At 43.8% G+C, this 19,778-nt stretch overlaps 1 protein-coding gene across 1 annotated transcript in view; it reads left to right on the top strand.

The window, feature by feature from the left end:
- OTOA (otoancorin) overlaps positions 1 to 19,778 on the top strand; it is a 79,958-nt gene that overhangs the window by 31,506 nt on the left and 28,674 nt on the right. The window contains exons 7-13 of the mRNA XM_083153218.1: positions 1,801 to 1,968; positions 4,554 to 4,694; positions 8,797 to 8,852; positions 11,292 to 11,409; positions 14,733 to 14,806; positions 16,922 to 17,054; positions 19,537 to 19,727. Coding sequence (XP_083009344.1) covers positions 1,801 to 1,968; positions 4,554 to 4,694; positions 8,797 to 8,852; positions 11,292 to 11,409; positions 14,733 to 14,806; positions 16,922 to 17,054; positions 19,537 to 19,727 — 881 coding nt within the window. The remainder of the gene's footprint in view (positions 1 to 1,800; positions 1,969 to 4,553; positions 4,695 to 8,796; positions 8,853 to 11,291; positions 11,410 to 14,732; positions 14,807 to 16,921; positions 17,055 to 19,536; positions 19,728 to 19,778) is intronic.

Here is a 19,778-nt window from a genome sequence, read left to right as displayed (position 1 = left end):
GTTACTTCCGGCAGGTAACTGGACAGCGACCATACGGAACAGTTCCATCTAGTGGGAGTATCCCGGAGTGTCGAGGAGTGGAAGCCAACCTCAGTAGCAGGCAGACAGAGATAGCACATGTTTTAGATCACAGGTTCTTAAATTCGGTCCTGAGGACCCCACACAGTGCATGTTTTGCAGGTCTCCTCACAGAATCAAGTGAAATAAATGGCATCACCTGTGGATATTTTAAAATGTGTGAACGAGTAATGAATGCACCTGTGCACCTGCCAGGTGACCTGGGAAACGTGAACTGTGTGGGGTCCTGAGGACCGAGTTTGAGAACCTAACAAGCAGGTAAACGCCGCCCTGCCAAACGACACCCCCCCCCCCCCCCCCCCCCCGCTGAGCTAATCCTTGCACTAGCATGCCAGTGGATGTGTTCACATACACATTCACTCAAATGCGGCCGCGAGGAGGAGAAATCATTCGATGGTCGCTCATCATCGACTGTTCATAAAGAAAAGTCAGCCTGGTCTGAATTCTCTAGTGTACGCTTCCCGACTAATTAGGGCTGGGCACTGAGGTCATGTGACCTGCTTTCGCAAGGATACGCTGAGCATTTCTATAAATTTCTGCCTGTTTCCCTGCTTATGCCCCATGCCCACCCCCTTTCCCCCCACTATTGAGTGAACATCCCAGTGACTGTTAACCTCGCTACAGGCGTTTGCTACGCGCACATAATCACACATGCGTAACCCCCGAACATCGGCCAGGAGAGCGAATTCGGACCTGACCAAGAATGTAATTGTAACAAAAAATAAAAAAGTTATCAGCACTGTCATCCCAGTGGTAATAATGTAATAACTGGAACTGACTGGTGTGTACAGAATATACAGGGGTACATTTACTTAGATGGGAGTTCTATTGAAGGTGGTTGCCCTATCCAATCAGATTCTACTTCTTATTTATTACCTTCTACATTCCTCCAAACTTTTTGATAGATTAAATTCAAGACCTGTTCCGAAAGGGGGCGGAAGTACTGGGTGAGTGGGCACAGCCTTGGTGAGAAGGGGCATGGCCTTTCACCATACCTCCCAATTTAGTCACTTTGGAGGCAGGCCCAGTGCTCTCCGGGCAGCTGGGCAGCCCCGGCTCCCTCCCTGCACTGAAAAGATGCCTTGTGCATGAGCACGGAATCACTGCAGGGATCACTGACCGCTCTGCAGAAGCAGAGAGGCAGAGATCTCCGGCTCCCTCAAGTGCCCCCCACCCACAGAACACCGCCACTTGTGGAAAGGACAATTAGCGGACTGTTCTGCTGTAGTCGGGACAGTTGGGAGCTATGCCTTTTCGAAGATAATAGATATAATCTGATTGCTTGCTGTGGGCTACATCCCATCTTCAATAGAACTCCCATCTTTACCCCATAGAGTGCATTAACCCCTTCAGTGGTAATCCTGAGAATTTTCCGGGCTATGCCTTAGTGCCCAGACTGGCAAGCCCGGAAAATTCTCAGGATTGCCGCTGGTTAGAGCCGGCTCCGGCTGTTCGGTGGCGCGTCCCCCCAACCCAGCTGTGTGACAGTCTATGGGGAGCGCTACCTTAAAAAAAAAATATACCACTGAAGGGGTTAATGTGGAATATATAATCAGGATCACCATTTTAATATGGGAGTGACATTAAACTGCATTTACAGGACTATCCTGGTATAATATAGTTCATGAATCTTCGCTTTAGGTGCATTTCTGGAAGATTTAAGCCATCAGGATCTATATATTTGCTTAGATTTACTGCTTTAACGTTCTGTATTGATCACAGGTTTTAACATTTTCGAATATAAGTCAACTGGGAGAATTGGTTTCAGGCGTCAGTGCAAACTCGTTTTACGAGATGAATTCACGTGAGCTGTTGATGGCTTTGAAAAGTGGACTTACCCTGCATTCATCAGGTTTTTCCCCAGCACAGCAAGAAAGCATCCTAAGTAAGGTAATTCTATATTTATATTTATTATTTACTGATTTTCCTATTGCTTGGTTATATTTGGGAAAGGATGGGGGAAGGTTCAATGGGCCCGATTCAGACCTGGTGTCATGGCTGCAAATTTGCAATTATCGATGAACTGCACATGCATATTGGCCGCAATGCACGTGCGCAGTGCCCGGCTGCGATCAAGTCCTGCAACTTTTTCTGTTTGCTGGCCGTGTGTAAGGTGAATGACATGAAACGATCAGTGGAAACCGATCATTTCATGGGAGTACCAAGACTGTAGATTGTGTGCCAGAGCCTTTGCCATCTTCCTGCTACGCTCGCAGGGAATTTGTGAAAATATGCTCATAGTTCAGCTGCTGTCTTGTTTTAAGAAATGGCTGCTGTCAGTGCCTTACATTCACTCGTCATGTATATGAACAGGAACATTGGGGTTATTCAGACCTGATCACACGGCTGCAAATTCGCACAGCGCCCAATTATCGACACAACACGCATGTGTATGGACCGCACTGTGCACGTGCGACACATTGCTGCGATGAAAGCCTGCTCCTGTTCTTCTTCGCCAGCCATTCGTAAGGTGATTAACAGGACACCATCCTCTGTGGGTGGTAACCGGTAGATTAGTGGGAGTGTTATTGAAAACGTTAGGTGTGTCAAAAAAACCCACAGTGTCAGGGAAAATGCAGACGTGCTCAAGCCTGTTAGGGGAGGGTGTGTAGTGTTAGCTCCAGGCCGGATGTGCCTGTATTCATCGCAGCCGCCGAGTAAGTCCCTAGCTACTCCCAGTCTGCGGTGAGTGGTGACCAAAGAAAAAAATCGCTGTCCCAGTCGATGGTGACCGTCTTATGAATGGATTTAGATATTTTCGCATGGGTCTTCAAAGTCTTTGCTAGCTGTACACATCCATTCACATTTGCAAGGCGGGATTTTACTGTACCTGCTCGCTACCCACTGGGCATTCGTGGCCATGTGATCAGATCTGAATTGGCCCTATTGGATGCGCATCAGCCGCACAATTGGTCCTCCAAGCAACCTGATGCTGGCTCTGACTGGGCGGCTGGCCGGCTGCGCTAAGATTGTGGGGCCTTTCCAGCTGTGAATGAATTTGCACGTCCTGTCTTGCTTACATCCATAAGACAATCTCATTACCCCTGCATTTTTTTGTAGCCACTCCCTGTATACTCTCACAAATGCGTACTACTTGTCACTCACTGTGCATGCAGTAGCACTATTCACATTCTGCACGTACACAATGCGGCTTTGACACATGCGAAGTGACAAGAAATCCGTCCACTGCATCCGACATTGCACCTCTGAATCTGGCCCTGTGTCTTCTGTAAGCCTCAATAATGGGCCTGTTCTGCAAATTATATTTTTACACCTGGGACAACTATTCACAAGTTCCGCCACTGGATTTGCCAATAGGTGAATTATTCAATAGCAATGCATGTCTTTCATAGAGTGCTCTGTATATATTCCCAGTGGATGCCTACTAATAAAATGTTATGCAACAAACTTTATGGAAACCTAAAAAACATACTGTATATATACACACACAGGTGTGGGATACTAGATGTATAGAAAATATACAGCCAATAGGTGGACAGGGTGAAAAGCTTGACTGTATCATGTTGACAGGTACAGATCAACTTAAAAAAAAAGGTTGACACAAGTTTGTTTTATGTTTCTGTTTTGCCAAAATGTGTCAGTTTCACAGTCTATGAACACAATTAGTGCCAACGTAGAACCCCACGTCCTGCCACACTTGCCATGGGTTACTATACCCAATCATGGTCCACGTGGATGGTAAACGAAGCAAAAGTTGACAGAAAAAAAATTCCCCAAAAAGTGTGTTGACCATTTTGAACATGTTTTTGTACATACAAAAAGTAAGTGTGCAAGTCCCACAAATGTCCAGTTCCAACAGGGTTAAATTGAACCCAAATCCAAGATTCCTGCACTTTAGTCTGTAGTATGACCGGCAGCTCCTGATTAAACACCCGGATTCTGAAGGTCTGATTCTGATTGAATGTTTTTGTACATGTCTACCATACTGTAACTACTGCTGACCTTTTATCTGTCAACCATATGACCATGTCGACATATTGCATGTAGATCAGTGGAGGCTGCAGAGGGGGGCTGCAGTGCAGTTCAAAATTCAAATAGGGGAACTACAGCAACTGACAACAACTGCCATTCCAAGCTGACTCACTGGCAGTTGGTGTTTTTGCCCTGAATATTGGACTGTGCTGCAGCCCAACCCCAGAAGCCGCCACTGATGTCGGCCATATGGGGTCGACTTACTGACTGTCTCACGAGACACTATCTAGTGAATGGAACCCATATCCACTTTACTTCAGAAAACAGTATAATATTAACAGTTTTGTAACTTGTATAAATCTACTTTACAACGTACAGAATAGTTCTGTATGTGAGGCACTGAGGCATATTAATAGACTAAATTTATTGTCACACCATTCTCTCTTCCATGACATTTATTTCTCAAGAACAATACCATGAAATAAATGTGACACGCCACCATGACACCAGTCTTATGCCCTTGCTGTTTCTCTTCTAATTAGCTGATGTCTTCTGGAGAATTTCAGACAGTTTTGTCAGACGTAAGCGGAGTGTTCTTTAAAGAAGTGTCTCTCTCACAACTATTAGCACAAGGGAACTTGGATGCCGCAGTCCTAAAGGAGAAAGAGATGAGACGAAGCCAGGTAATTATGTGTTTAACCTGAGTGCCCTTCAGCAATGAAGAGTTATTCAAGCTGGGCTTGCTATCATAGAGGGCTTTGCCACGTTGAAGTCCCCTGGTAGTTGGGATGAAACTCTTTTGTACACTGTAGTTATTGTCCTTTTCTGTAAGAGAACTGAATAATGTGCTTTTATAGATAAATGTGGTGTTTAAGTATTACTCAAGGAAGTGGCTATGCAGAGTAAATACTGCTGCCCAGAAAGCTGACGGTGCCAATGTGCCTGAGTTGGGCACTCGTGTCTGTCGGCACCTGTACAGGAGGGTCAGGAAAGGGTCGAGGCAAGTACATTAAGGGTGTGGTTGTGCAAGTGAGTAGTACAGATGCAGACTGGGACACAGATGCATATTTGCAGGAGCTGCAGATGATACTGATGATGGCTGCCAGCACTAGAGAACCATTTGTGTTTTTATAGTAACGGACAGATTATTACTATTATTATTATTACAATCCTCCCAACATTTGTGCCGCTGTGGCGGTATGGCCAGTGCTCTGAGCTCTGCTGCCCATGCCCCCAGCCCCTCTGTCTCAGTGAATAGATGCTGTGCATTGTTCTTTGTTCTATCTATCTAACTATCTATCTATCTATCTATATCTATCTATATATATATATATATATATATATAGATAGATATAGATAGATAGATATATATTACAAGGGTGGATCAATAAGTACCTGTGCTAAGAATGAAGACAAAAACTTTTCTCAAAATTTTCTATTTATTTTTCAACAGAATGTCTTTCATGGTAATACACTTTTCCCAATGTCACTGCCATTTCTTTAAACCCTTGTTAATATGGACTAAAAAATACGATTTGCCAAACTCACGTAGGCTCCTGTATCCACGATGACCTCCCTGTTTTTTTTCTGCGAGCCACGTTTTCAGGTTAGGGAACAGAAAGAAGTTGCAGGGAGCCAAGTCGGGTGAGCACGGTGGATGCGGCAACAATTCATAGCGAAATTCATGCAATTTGGCCGCAACAATTCTGGATGAAGCAGCTGGTGCATTGTCGTGGTGGAAAATAAAAAATAACCTATGAATCAATCTTAAATTTGGTATGGCGTTGTTTGAAAGATGGTAGTACACAATAGCAATACCAATTTTCCACTATAAGCTTATTGAGTTCGGTGCTGGGTTCGTAGGCGCAATACAATTGTAAATAATTCGATCAGAACATCCATAGTTATAGAATTCAATTATATGGAAATCGCAGAGAGACACAAACCTTTTAATTATTTTTTACTGTGTGTAATATCGGAAAGGTAATTCATATAGACGCAATAGGTGTAGACATATGAGGCAATATGAATTACCTTATAGAGACAACCCTCTAGCATCCAGAACATATTTCAGTTTAAAGCTCTGCTATCCAGATCTCTGGACATATTGGGGGAAATTTACTAAAGGAAATTTGTAAAAAATAGGTGTATTTGTATCCAGAAATACACTTATTTTTGACATTTACTATCCCAAAAATACGGCAATTCGTATTCGTATTGATAGCACATCAATACGAATACGAATTGCCGTATTCTCGGTATAGTAAATGTCAAAAATAAGTGTATTTCTGGATACAAATACACCTATTTTTTTTACAAATTTCCTTTAGTAAATTTCCCACATTATCACTATTTTTATCTATCCCGCCAAAATGTTTTAGGTATGTGTTGTGATGTTCATACCTTGATTTTTGGTCTTCTGTCATCTTATTACATTAAAAACATTTTGAATATTTGATTTCATTTTTATATCGTGACATTCTCTGTTCTCTGTTCCTTTATATTCAACCTTCCTCCTTGTTTTTTTTTTGTACTTAGTGAATTTACTGTGCACATCTGTATAAACTTGAACACAAATGTCTATTAATGTGTATTTTTGTGAAAATGATATGCAACTTGCACATACTAATATATTAATACAGGTTGAGTATCCCGTATCCAAAATGCTCGGGACCAGGAGAATTTTGGATAACGGATTATTCCGTATTTCGGAATATTTTAATATTTCAATGATGTATTTTGAAGTATCTTGCATGTATGCTGTATAAACACATAATATACACACAAATATATTTTATTACCACATAAAATACACACAAATATATTTTAATTGTTCAAAAAACAAGGTTTCAAAACGTGAAACAAAATGTGTGTGCTATCTCAGCACTGAATTTGAATGCCAAGCAATCATTGTCTTGCACATATATAGTGCCAGTTACATATCATGTCCCCAGTGATGCTGTTACAAATGTCCCCAGTGAGTTTTTATAAAAAAAAAAAAATTTTCTCACTTTCTGGAATGTCCGTATTTCGGAATAATTCGGATAACGGATACTCGGATACGGGATACTCGACCTGTAGTATACAATACAATTGTATTATCGTCTTGCACGTTTTGTAGCTAAAAACCCCTGAAGAAGCCCCTTAGATGGGGAAAGAGTTTGATGCTACAGCACGTTCTTATGACTTTACAACAAATATCTCCAATAAATACCTTTTATTGAGAAAATACTTTTTAATAAAGAAAAATTCCGATATGGACTTTGTTATATAACTTTGGTAACACCAGTAGAGGTGTTTAAGGGACATTTATTTGAGGGCGCCACTCCACAGCTGTTTGCATACCTTGTGTCTCCCCTTGCCAACAGGGGGTTTTGTGGATAAGGCTGCCCTGAGTTTAAATTATATATACATATATTTTAAGTCAAGCTGAACCAGGGGTCTGGTCTATATATTGTACATTAGACCAAAACGTTGATGGTCTAATGAAATATAAATTCCTCAACGTTTTCACCTATAACCAGTCTCCGAGTGCCGCTTTGCTACAGCCATATCTAATGGAAGGTGCCAGCCTACAATAGAGGGCACTATTTGGTACTTGTTTCCTAGCACGGCTACAATCGCGGCCATCGGGTGTAATTGTTAGTGGCCTGCGACGCGACCGACGCGATGCCCCCGATTTTTCCATTGAAATGCATTGAAAACAGTGAAAATCGCGTCGGTCGGGTCGTATGCGGCAAAAAATGCTTAAATGGTCCACCCGCGATGGCCGCGATTTCCCCATAGGGAACAATGTTAAATGCCTTAATTTACCCGCGATGACCGCGATTTCCCATAGGAAACAATGTTAAATGGGTCAATTTACCCAAATCATCATAGGGAACAATGGTAAATGGGCCAGAAACCCCAAAAAACACCCCTGAACATTGACATGTCCCCCCAAAAGTATTTCACGCCACCCCGCGATCAACATGAACCCGAAGCGTGGCGAGCGCAGCGAGCCCGCGAGGGGCGGCGGTACGCATCCTCCGACCTTTTCATACCCCCACTATCCACGTCGGCGTGAAGTTGAGAATAGAATAGTGTGGCGAGCGCAGCGAGCCACCGAGCCCGAAGCGTGGCGAGCGCAGCGAGCCCCGCGAGGGGACGCGGATACCTTCACAGGTAAACGCGTCCCTTCGCGGGCTTCACAGGTATCCGCGTCCCCGCGCGGGGCTCGCTGCGCTCGCCATGCTTCGGGCTCGGTGGCTCGCTGCGCTCGCCACACTATTCTATTCTCAACTCCACGCCGACGTGGATAGTGGGGGTATGAAAAGGTCGGAGGACGCGTACCGCCGCCCCTCGCGGGCTCGCTGCGCTCGCCACGCTTCGGGTTCACGTTGATCGCGGGGTGGCGTAAACTACTTTTGGGGGGACATTTCAATGTTCAGGGGTGTTTTTGGGCCATTTACTATTGTTCCTATGATAATTTGGTTAAATTGAGCCATTTCACATTGTTTCCTATGGGAAATCGTGGTCATCGTGGGTAAATTGAGGCATTTAACATTGTTCTCTATGGGGAAATCGCGTCTGGCCCATCGCGCCCGATTTTTTAGTGCATGCGATGGCCGCGATGCCCACGATTTTACACCCGATGACCACGATCATGATCGTTGTGGCCGTGCTAGGAAACAAGTACCCACTATTTATTACAATTAGAATATTTATTATAATTTTGTTTTTATAATTAAAAGGTTTTTCTATAAGGACACTGTGTGAAGTAACGTGTTGCCCTTTTTGCTTCAGGCACTACTTCTGTTTGATATGCTGTATTCCCAGACATCATTGGTGGATCTGCTGAGGTATACTGACACACATTTCAGTAACACGATATTCCTGCAGTTTGTGTATGTAACTTTATATAAATTTAATGCATAAATTGAGGCCAACACCATTAGTGGGGGTATGGATCATTAGGTCTCCAAGCATTAGGTCGACATGCATTGGTCCAACACCATTAGGTTGACATGGGTCTAGGGCGACATAACATTAGGTTGACACAAGCATAAGGTCGACAGTCAAAAGGTCGACGTGGGGTTTTTCACAGGTTTTTTTACCCGAATGTCTTCACAGTCGTCATGGACACTGAAACGTAGCACCGCGTCCTCTAGCATGGCTCGCTATGCTTTGCTTGGCACACTGTTTTATTCTCCCACCACACCCTAGTGCATGGTAGGGCATGAAAAACCACCTGTTGACACATGTAGGCTCAAAAAACAGTGAAAGACCCTATGTCAACCTTTTGACTGTCGACATTGCCCATGTCGACATAATGCTTGTGTCGCCCTAATGACACATGTCGACCTTTCTGCATGTCGACCTAATGGTGTTGACCCAATGCATGTCGACCCAATGACCGTATCCCATTAGTGGTTGTGTCAACATCACTACTTTTACTGTGAGGCATGGGCATCATTTTCGCCATTGTGGCCACACCCCTACTGTTTAAAGCTGCAATTTGTAGCATTTGCAGCGGGGATGGAGCTAGATGACATGATTTAATTCAATTATGTCATCTATCCTCCTTGCTACTTTTTGCAATCAACGAGTGGTGTCAATGGCGGTCAGAAAAGTCCTCTTAAATTTGGTACCCGTCCAGGCCTTTCCATATATCTGCACCAAGTATGGCAGATAATTAAATAAAGAGCATTTTTTTTATTTTACATTCAGTTTGCTATAAACCACATACAGTGTGGGTCAGTTTAATCAATAATTTGGTGTGGTTTTTTTTTAAAAAACCTCATCCGATTGATAATGGTTTTTGAATTGCATATCGAATTGCAGTTGAATTAACCCTTTCAGGTCCAACGTGTATTCAGGCTCAACAGCCCTAGCACTAGTAGCAGATCCAATGGTGAGCCACTTTAAAATAAGACAAAAGACAATTCATTTAAACATCTAAACCAGACTGTTTGAATTGGGAAAAAAAAAATTTGGACTGCAAAAGGTTAACATCGCTTTGATACATAGCTCCTTAGTATTTATGTGCCTTTAACATATATATGTCATCACTTGGGCAGCAAAGGTTCCAATGTCTATAACCAAAAAGAAGTAAATATAGATGAACTATATTGAAAGGCGCTTGGTATGGGTGTGCTTGGCCAGAAGCAGCAATCCAGTAAAAAGGAGGAGTCACCTCCAATACAGTATACACAAGAAAAAAGGGGATGGTTGGATGCGCTAGCAAATATTTATAACAATAATTTTGTATAAAAGGAAAATCTGGTCAGGTGTGAGAAAAGGGAATATACAATTTATTATACAATACAATAAAAAAACACAGTGTAATACACAATATTAAATTTTAAAATTCATTTAGGACAGAAGGTTAATAGTCACCCATTTTGATGTCCTTGTGCCAGTCCTTGAGAGGAAAAACCCCAGAGGGTATCTCTTGTATATTTGTCCAGGGAACACGAAATTTGTAATCCAATTGGTAAATACTCTTAAGAGTAATGGGGATATTCTAGTGATTCCACACCGAAGTGCCGGGCCTTTAGGAGGTGGCGTACCTCCAAGAGATTTTTTTGTGTGCCACGGATGATGGTGGTATGAAAAGTGGGAGTATTCTGGTGCTTTCCACAGCAAAGTGCCGGGCCTTAAGTAGGTGGCGTACCTCCAAGAAATTCTGTGTGCCACGGATAGAGGTTGGAGGTAATGCACTGATCCTCTCCTTCAGGGAGAAAATGCTCTGTTCCTGGTCTTCCCTGGTAATGTATGATTGCCACCTCCTTAAGGCCCGGCACTTTGCTGTGGAAAGCACCAGAATACTCCCACTTTTCATACCACCATCATCCGTGGCACACAAAAAAATCTCTTGGAGGTACGCCACCTCCTAAAGGCCCGGCACTTCGGTGTGGAATCACTAGAATATCCCCATTACTCTTAAGAGTATTTACCAATTGGATTACAAATTTCGTGTTCCCTGGACAAATATACAAGAGATACCCTCTGGGGTTTTTCCTCTCAAGGACTGGCACAAGGACATCAAAATGGGTGACTATTAACCTTCTGTCCTAAATGAATTTTAAAATTTAATATTGTGTATTACACTGTGTTTTTTTATTGTATTGTATAATAAATTGTATATTCCCTTTTCTCACACCTGACCAGATTTTCCTTTTATACAAAATTATTGTTATAAATATTTGCTAGCGCATCCAACCATCCCCTTTTTTCTTGTGTCCAATGTCTATAAACCTATCATTATGATTGGTAGATTTAATCCTGTCCTTTTCCAGTACAGGGCAGTTGGTGAAAGGGATCACGTGTGAGCAGATAAACAGCATGAGTAAGCCCATCTTCCTTAACCACTACAAGCTCTTTGAGAAGAACCTTCTATTACTTTCTCCACATCAGGTAATTATGTATTTCCACCAGTCTGGCCCCTTAATATGGCTGCATTTTATGGACTACAGACAAACACCATGTCACATGAAAATATATATATATATATATATATATATTTTTTTTTTATCAATAGGTTTTTATTAAATCTTGCAAGGGTACAAAATACAGAAAAGTCCATCCATCCAAAGTCCAACAAAATTGCAATTAGTGAAGTAAGATAACAAACATACAAGATATATCCAGTCCGAATACAATTTGCAGTATCCTACTAAACCGTAACCCTTATTTTAATCAAATATAAAGTGGGGAAAGAAACAGAAAAAGGGAAGAAAGTAGGGGTCATAAGAGGGGGAGGAAAAGGAAGGGCACATATATAATACTGCATATAATATAGTTGAGAAAGGATAAAAAGAAATCTATTCACATTGAGAGATCACTCATCAGTGGAGCGTGGAGGGGAGGAGAGGGCTGCCAGATCTATAGTATCCCTACTGAGTACGGATAGGCCTTGGTCTTCTCTGTACTCGCTCCACTTAAACCATTTAATATGTATAGATGAAGCAGAAGGTGAGTATCTGATGTTGGCTGTTTCGAATAGGAAATGTTTTTGTACCTTATTGGCGATGTGTTGAATTGAGGGGATTACTGGGGACTTCCAATGTTGGCCTATGGCCGCCTTTGTTGAGATCAGGATGTGTCTAAGGAGATACAGATCTCCTCCAGCTAACTGGGAGTTGTGGTGTAATAACACTGGTATGGGTATTTTTAAAACGTCCCCTATCAGGAATAATACATCCGACCAGAGTCGGCGCAAAAGCGGGCATTCCATGTCACATGAATATTAATTCAGTAGCTAAAGCTCTGCTGTAAAAATTATGACTTGAACTGAGCAAAAATGTATGTATGTCACAGCCAGGGCTGGACTAACCATCTGGCACTTCCGGCAACTGGCAGGGCCGGTCCGGCCACACAAAGACCAGGGCAGGCTGACCAGCATGGCCTCCTGGCGCTCTGCTGGGTTGCCCGGCCGACATACTGATAGATGGGGGCGTGCCGCGAGACCAGGCCTCCATGACTCATGCTTGACCCCATTGGCTGTAGATTTGCCCCTTTCAGGCATAGAAATGTCACTAGACCGACTACCATAGTACTGGGGAGGGAATCTGCTGCTGCTGAGCTGCCGTATTCTCCCTTATTGCCCCCCCTCCTCCCAATCCTCCCCCCCCCCCCCCGGGTGCTGACAAGTGGGGGAAGGCTTGAGGAGTGGGTTCCTCTGAAGGCTTGCCCATAGAGGGCTAAATATTTAGCACATAGCAAAACAAGTGAAATCCTCTCATACAAAAGTCAAGTTGTTATTTACTTATAGATCCATCAAAACTGTATTTTACAGTCAGAACATTAATCTTCTGATGTCAGAGAGCTGATTGGTCAGCCACGAATTCTACATGTAAACATAGTCATGTCAGCGTTATTTGCAAGAAAAAGCAATCAATAGAAAAAGTGTTTGGCACCAAGAACTGGATGATGTCTACTTGTTTCATACTATAATTTGACATGCTGGATCACTTTCAAAAGCAAATTCCTTCTCAAATGTACAAAACCATGTGCTCTGGAGTGTGTGTGTGTGTGTGTGTGGGGGGGGGGGGGGGCAGCTGTAACAGGTGCAGAAAGAATTAGATTTAGGTGAGTTACTTTGTTTCTGTGCAGGGAAAATACTGACTGCTTTTTTTTTACACTGCAATATAGATCTCAAATTGAAGTAAAACCCCACCCAAATCTAATTCTCCCTGCACATGTTGCATCTGCCGCCCCTGCAGTGCACGTGGTTTTGTCCATTTGAGAAGGAATTTGCCTTTGTGAGTGAACCAGAATAAGGGCCTAGGTCTGTGCTATCCACATTAAATAACTTGGTCTCCATCGGTCAGATAGTTGTTGTTTTTTCTGGATTTTCTTTTCCTTTTGTAAAGTATCTAAGAGGAAGCTTATGTGGGCAAAGATGTATTCTACTAATATACTTGTAATTATACTTACATTACTTATGTAGTTTTGTTTGGTACAAACTGTTTTTTTCCCCCCAAAAAAACATTTTAGTAAGGCGCTGTATAACATACAAACAATAAAATGCACAGTGGCGTCATTTCCAATGAAAAAGGCAATCAGGGCAGTAAAATGCAACAAGTCCGTGGTGAGCTATATTTTGGTAGCAACCAGTATATAGCGTTACACCTCAACCACAGTTAGTCATAGGGCAGTATTCAATGAGAAAAATTCGCTGTGATTTCTGGAGAGTTTGTGCTTTTCACGCGGTGGAGAGAGGTTTTTTCTCTCCAAAGGCGAGCCACCCTATTCAATGTGAAATATTCTCCGTCTTTCTAAGTGACTCTCGCCGTCTCTCTCCGTGTAGAAATTCTCCATCTTTTGATGGAGAGCAGGAATGTGAACTTTTAAACTAAAAGGGTGTTTTTTTTAATTTTGGTGTAAAAAAATCAGTTTTTTTCCTGTGAAGGGCCATGTTATTTTTATTCATGTGCCTATAGCACATCAATATATATTTTATTTTAAAAAAAATATTTTTTTACATTTTTTTTTTTTTTTTTTTTTTTTTACACAGTGCAGCCAGCAGGGGGCCGGAGCGCTCGAGCCGCTCATTAGATATTCATATATTCACTGCACCCGATGCACGTTCGGGTACAGTGAATACTGGGTCCCCCGCTGGCTATAGGGGGGGCAGCCTGTGCTGCCTGGGTCCAGGGGAGCCCTGCTCCCCACCCCATATCCCCTGCAGCAGCCAAGAGAGACTTTAATCTCTCTTGGCTGCTACGTCCCCCGGCTCCCTGACAGCTCCCTGCCGCGGACGCTCGTCCGCTGCAGGGGTTAAGACTCGCCGCGAGTGGCGGCGAGTCTTTAACACGTTGAATAGGGGGAGCAGGAGGCTCCGGAACACGGAGAGTGCATGGCGAGAGAAAAAATCTCTCGCCATGCACGGAGAATATTTGACATTGAATACTGCCCATAATGGTAATATAATGCCATGAGTACTAAGTGTTTCACTATTGGAAACTAGAGCAGATCAAATGAACGTACAGTAATTCACTGTGCTTATACATGAATTAGAATAAACAACAAACAAAATAATAAATCATAATAATACAAAAACATATCACATAAAAAAAAAAGAAAAATCGATAAATATATGAATAAACAACATGTTAGAAAATCAAGTTAAACTCTCTCTCCTATCTCAGGGCTCCCCACCCCCCATCCCACATCCCAATCACACGGAAGATTAATTTACTACCGGATCCTGGTACAAACTTTTTATGTCTTTGCAGATACATTGTCTGGCGTGGAAATATTGGAGGGTTTCCCAAGCAACCATCCCGCCGTTCCTACTAGCCGTCCTTCCGTAAGTTTTCAATTTCAAAGAATCTTACAAAAAAAATGAGTTTTATATTGGTACCGTGCAGCTTATGCAAATAAGGAATCAGCAAGCGTCAGTTCTTCCCTAGGCAAGAAGCGTCCTGCTGCTTTGATCGTCGTTGCAGTGATGGGAAATTAGTTATATTGCCATCGTCGGAGTCACGCAGTCTCCGCAGTAGTGCCACCTGCAAGAGCAGGATATGAGAAGATGGACTGGTTCTGAACAAGAAGTTCAAGATGAGACAGTGGGGTAGTTGTATGAAGCAGTGATAAGGGAGGAGAAGACAGCCAGAGGAGACTTGGCCCATGGCAACCAATCATCTGCTATAATTTTATATTATGCAAATGATAAATGTTACTTTAGTGCTGATTGGTTACCATTTGACACTTCTCCTCTGGCGCACTTCTCATTAGAGATGGGCAAAGTGACTCACAAAAGAGAGCGGCGATCACTCGCTTGTTCAGTGAAAAGAACCGGTTATTTTGGACAACTCGCTGGCTCACTTTGAAAAAAACCCATTCAATTTTAAATAAATAAATTTCCCCCAATATGTTAATTTGGTAAGCCGAATATTTCAATTCAGCTAGTAACCAACAGCCAGCAGAACAGCTGAACACTGATAAGATCCCATATGCCACCGGACTCACTTGTCTGATAAATACGCTAAAATTATTATCTCCACAGCGTCAGGCCTCAATGTGTTCAACACCACACACACAAGTGTGTAATTTAAGCCAGACAGAGGGGGACCGTTTGATACCAGACAATGATGTAGCACACGGCGGTTAGTGGTCCACTGGTGTAATAGAGCTGTGATACACAAGGAAGTAAAGCAAGTGGGATACACAGACAGATGGAGCCCAGATCACTGGATCTTTACTTCATGAAGCTGGTACTGTAAAATGAAAGTTAAAAGTACACACAGATCTAATAAATAAAAAAAAAACATGTGCACTGCCTTGCCAAAGTCTGTGTGTCTGTGAGTGACAATGTGTGGTCAGGCTACTCAACTTTCTGTGATACTATGATGCTTCTGGTACTGGGTAAACTCCTGTGAGCAGCATACAGCTGTATCAAATCCTCTGCTGGGACCTGTGGTCGGGGCAGCCGAGAGGAATGCCGGGCCCCGGTAAAAATTTTGGGGCGTGGCCTAAGTGTGGGAGGTGTGGCCACCTCCTGTGCTTAGGCCACGCCCCCAAAATGTTAAGATGGGGTGAAAGAAAACTCTAAACTCCACAGCAGCAGCACACACCTACAGCAAGTGCTGTGCTGACAGTAGGCTCAGCATGAGTTCTCACACTGTCAGTTTAGCACATGCTGTATGTGTGCTGCTGCTGATGCTGGGAAGGACGGAGGGGGAAGAGGGGGGGTCAGATCAGGGCCCCTGCCGGGCCCCTCCAGCAAGCCCGGGCCCGGGTAATTAGTACCTGCTCCCCCTCCCTCTCGGCTCCCCTGCCTGTGGTGCTTCAAGTTCTGAATCAGCCCTGTTACTCAGCATCAGCAGCTCCAATGCAATACTCTCCGGATTCAGTACATCTCAGCTGCCACAGGTGGCAGTGCTGAGCTCAGACATGGTCTGGATTGGACTCGGCGGAGCTGGATGAACTACAGCCCTGAGTCAGTCAGTACACTTCCTCTAAGCTACCATGTGTGGCACTATGTGCTCAGGCAATTGTATGAAAACAAAACCAGAAACTGAACTGAAGAATGACCATTCACCTTTTAGTGAGCAACAGCTCACTGTCTCTTTAAAAGAAACCATTTAAAAGATCCGCTTCACTCGATCCATCACTACTTCCCATCCCTTATCAGTAGTTCATACATCTACCTATGGTTATAGTGTGAGTTTTAATATGAGCAATATTACAAGACCACTGATGACCAGATCGTTAACCTTTATTTGCGATAATATCATGTTGTATTATTTACAGGATTTAATCACATTCCCGTATATTGGGTAGCGTATTCTCCAAAAGTCTGTTATATTAGAAATGAATATCAGAAATAGTTTTTTTTGCATCATATAGGGTTACCTGTGCTTTGTCATTTGTTTAGTCACTCAAATATCTGTTTGTAAATCTCTTACTTTTTTATTTTCAGGACAGAATATTTTGCATCTCGCCCTCCTCCCTGCAAATTGTTGTTATTTAGTCTCAGAAAGATGGATCTTAACTATTTGCTGTTACATGCAAGCAAAAAGGACTTTGTAATTAACAAAGTGAATCAGTGCCTGGTAAGAATGTTTACATTGCAAATCCACAGGGAGCTTAGACAGCGCAATGCATAATTAAAGTGAATTTATTTTGTATCTGTTCTCATTTCAAAAATGCTGTGTATTTTTGGATTATAAAAATCCACGCACACTGTCCATCCTCATACGGCAGATCTGGGTGAGTTATTTTCAGTGGCGGTTTTTACCTATGTTCTGCAGGGCTGCAGCCCCCCTAGATAAAATCCGCCACTGTAATGAAACCAGATGCAGTCTGTGAGAATGCACTGGCTTCACTGTGACTGGCAGTGACTTCCTATTGGAAGTCTGACCTGCCAGTCACCAAGGCAGTCCCATTGGGAGGTGTTCCCTCCCTCTGGGATGCCTTTCTGCGGGCTTCCGTGCAGAATCGCTGGTCCCGGTGCCTGTCATTTGTATTGTACAGGTGCTGGGACCATGATTACTTCTATGGGCTGTTGCCAAAGCAGCTTATAGAAGCTGGCTGCATGCGCAGTACAGAGGTTTGTACTGCGCATGCGCAAGTCCCGGCGCCTGTCATCACAGCACAGGCACCAGGAACTATGTCTGCAGGGACCAGCGGCGGCGACAGGGAGGGGTTCCCATCAAAGGCCTTTGATAAAGCTGCAGCTAGCAGTGAAACACGTCAGGAGGTTCCTGTTTTACCCCTAGGAGTGGATGTTTACAAACCACCTTTACCCCTGTGGACTTTGAAAAAGCTGGGAGTCTCCCAGCGAAACGCGTCAGCACAGGCACCCCGCTTTTATCCTCCCACTAGTGGATTACAAATATTAGTTTCCTGAACCAGGACTCTGACACCGATCCCAAGCATCAACACCTGCTGTGCGCCAATTAAAGGACACAAAGCCGCCGGCACCGATTTCAAGCACAACCATCTGCTGTGTGTCGATTACAGGACACAAGTCGCCGGCTCCACTCCAAGGGACCAATCCACCCATCTGCCAATCAGTGCAGGACCTAATCCCTATATCCGTGAGTGGTTTACAAATTTTGTCCGTAACAAGGTGTACCCAGTCCATCAATAGGAACAGGAACCCTATTAACGAGGAACTATATCTAGGGGTGCCTATCCCAAAATTCAACCTATTCCCTTCAATCAACCAAATATGATACCCGTTTTTTAAACGTATACATTTTTAAATGTGTATTTGGTACTCTTTACCTAGAACGGCGCCCATCGCGACCATCGCGACCATCGAATGCACTAAAAAACGGGTGCGATGCGATGGCCGCGATTTCCCATAGGGATCAATGTTAAAAGTGAGATTGGACGCGATTTTCGTGTTCAATGCCTCAATGCCCGCGATTTTTACATAGGAAACAATGTTAAATAGGCCACAGAGCCCAAATAGTCACCGTGAAGTATGAAATGGCCCCCACAATTGTTAACGCCACCCCACGATCAACGTCAACCCGAAGCGTGGCGAGCGCAGTGAGCCCGCGAGGGGCGGCGGTACGCGTCCTCCGACCTTTTCATACCCCCACTATCCACGTCGGCGTGGAGTTGTGAATAGAATAGTGTGGCGAGCGCAGCGAGGCGAGGGGACGCGGATACCTTCACAGTTATACGCGTCCCCTCGCGGGCTTCCCAGGTGTCCATGGCGACGTGGACACCTGTGAAGCCAGCGAAGGGACGCGTTTACCTGTGAAGGTATCCGAGTCCCCTCGCGGGGCCCACTGCGCTCGCCACGCTTTGGGCTCGGTGGCTCGCTGCGCTCGCCACACTATTCTATTCTCAACTCCACGCCGACGTGGATAGTGGTGGGTATGAAATGGTCGGAGGACGCGTACCGCCGCCCCTCGCGGCCTCGCTGCGCTCGCCACGCTTCGGGTTGACGTTGATCGTGGGGTGGCGTTAACAATTGTGGGGGCCATTTCAGAGTTCAAGGGCACTATTAGGGCTCTGTGGCCCATTTAACATTGTTTCCTATGGCCAAATCGCGGGCATTGAGACATTTAACAGTAAAATCGCGTCCAATCACAGTTTTAACATTGATCCCTATGGGAAAATCGCGGGCATCGCAGGCATTGCGTCGCACCCGTTTTTTATGTGCCCGCGATTTTTTAGCCCCGACGATTTCTTATCAAAGCTCTCATTTTCTGAATCTCTCATCCTATTACATTCCCCCCATTGTCTACTTTATTCTTACATTGCAATTAAGAATTCAGTTTGAAAACACCCCACCCAAATCTAACTCTCTCTGCACATGTTATCATCTGCCCCACCTGCAGTGAAGCATGGTTTTGTCCATCTACAAAAATTGCAGCATTGCTAACAAGTCTGAATTAGGCCCAAAGTACCAACGTATCAGATTCTGGCCAGAGCTGATTGGTTGGTAATTTATATCTCTCCACTCTCTATATTGATCCATCTCCCCCATACTGTTTAGAATGAGTAATGTGGCTGTGTAACGCCATCATAAGATCAGCGATGCAAGCATCAATCTCAGATGTCCCTATTTTTCAGAACAATTCTATTGCTGACGTGTATCAGCTAGATATACTGGGGAATCTCATCTGTCACTTGTCCCCAAGCATAATACAGAAAGGGGTATCTCCAAATGTCATTGCCGAAATGCTGAATCAGTTGAAGACCTGCTCAAATCTCAGCCATGAGCAAAACCAAGAAATTAAATACAGGATCCTGGAGCATTATGGGTATGCCACATTCCTTAGGCTTGTTACTTAAATTGAGGCTTATACTCCTTT

The sequence above is a fragment of the Crinia signifera genome, chromosome 7, assembly GCF_055691185.1.
Source record: "Crinia signifera chromosome 7, ASM5569118v1, whole genome shotgun sequence".
Lineage (NCBI taxonomy): Eukaryota > Metazoa > Chordata > Amphibia > Anura > Myobatrachidae > Crinia > Crinia signifera.
Note: the sequence above shows the minus strand (reverse complement) of the source record. Positions and strands in the feature narration are given on the sequence as shown.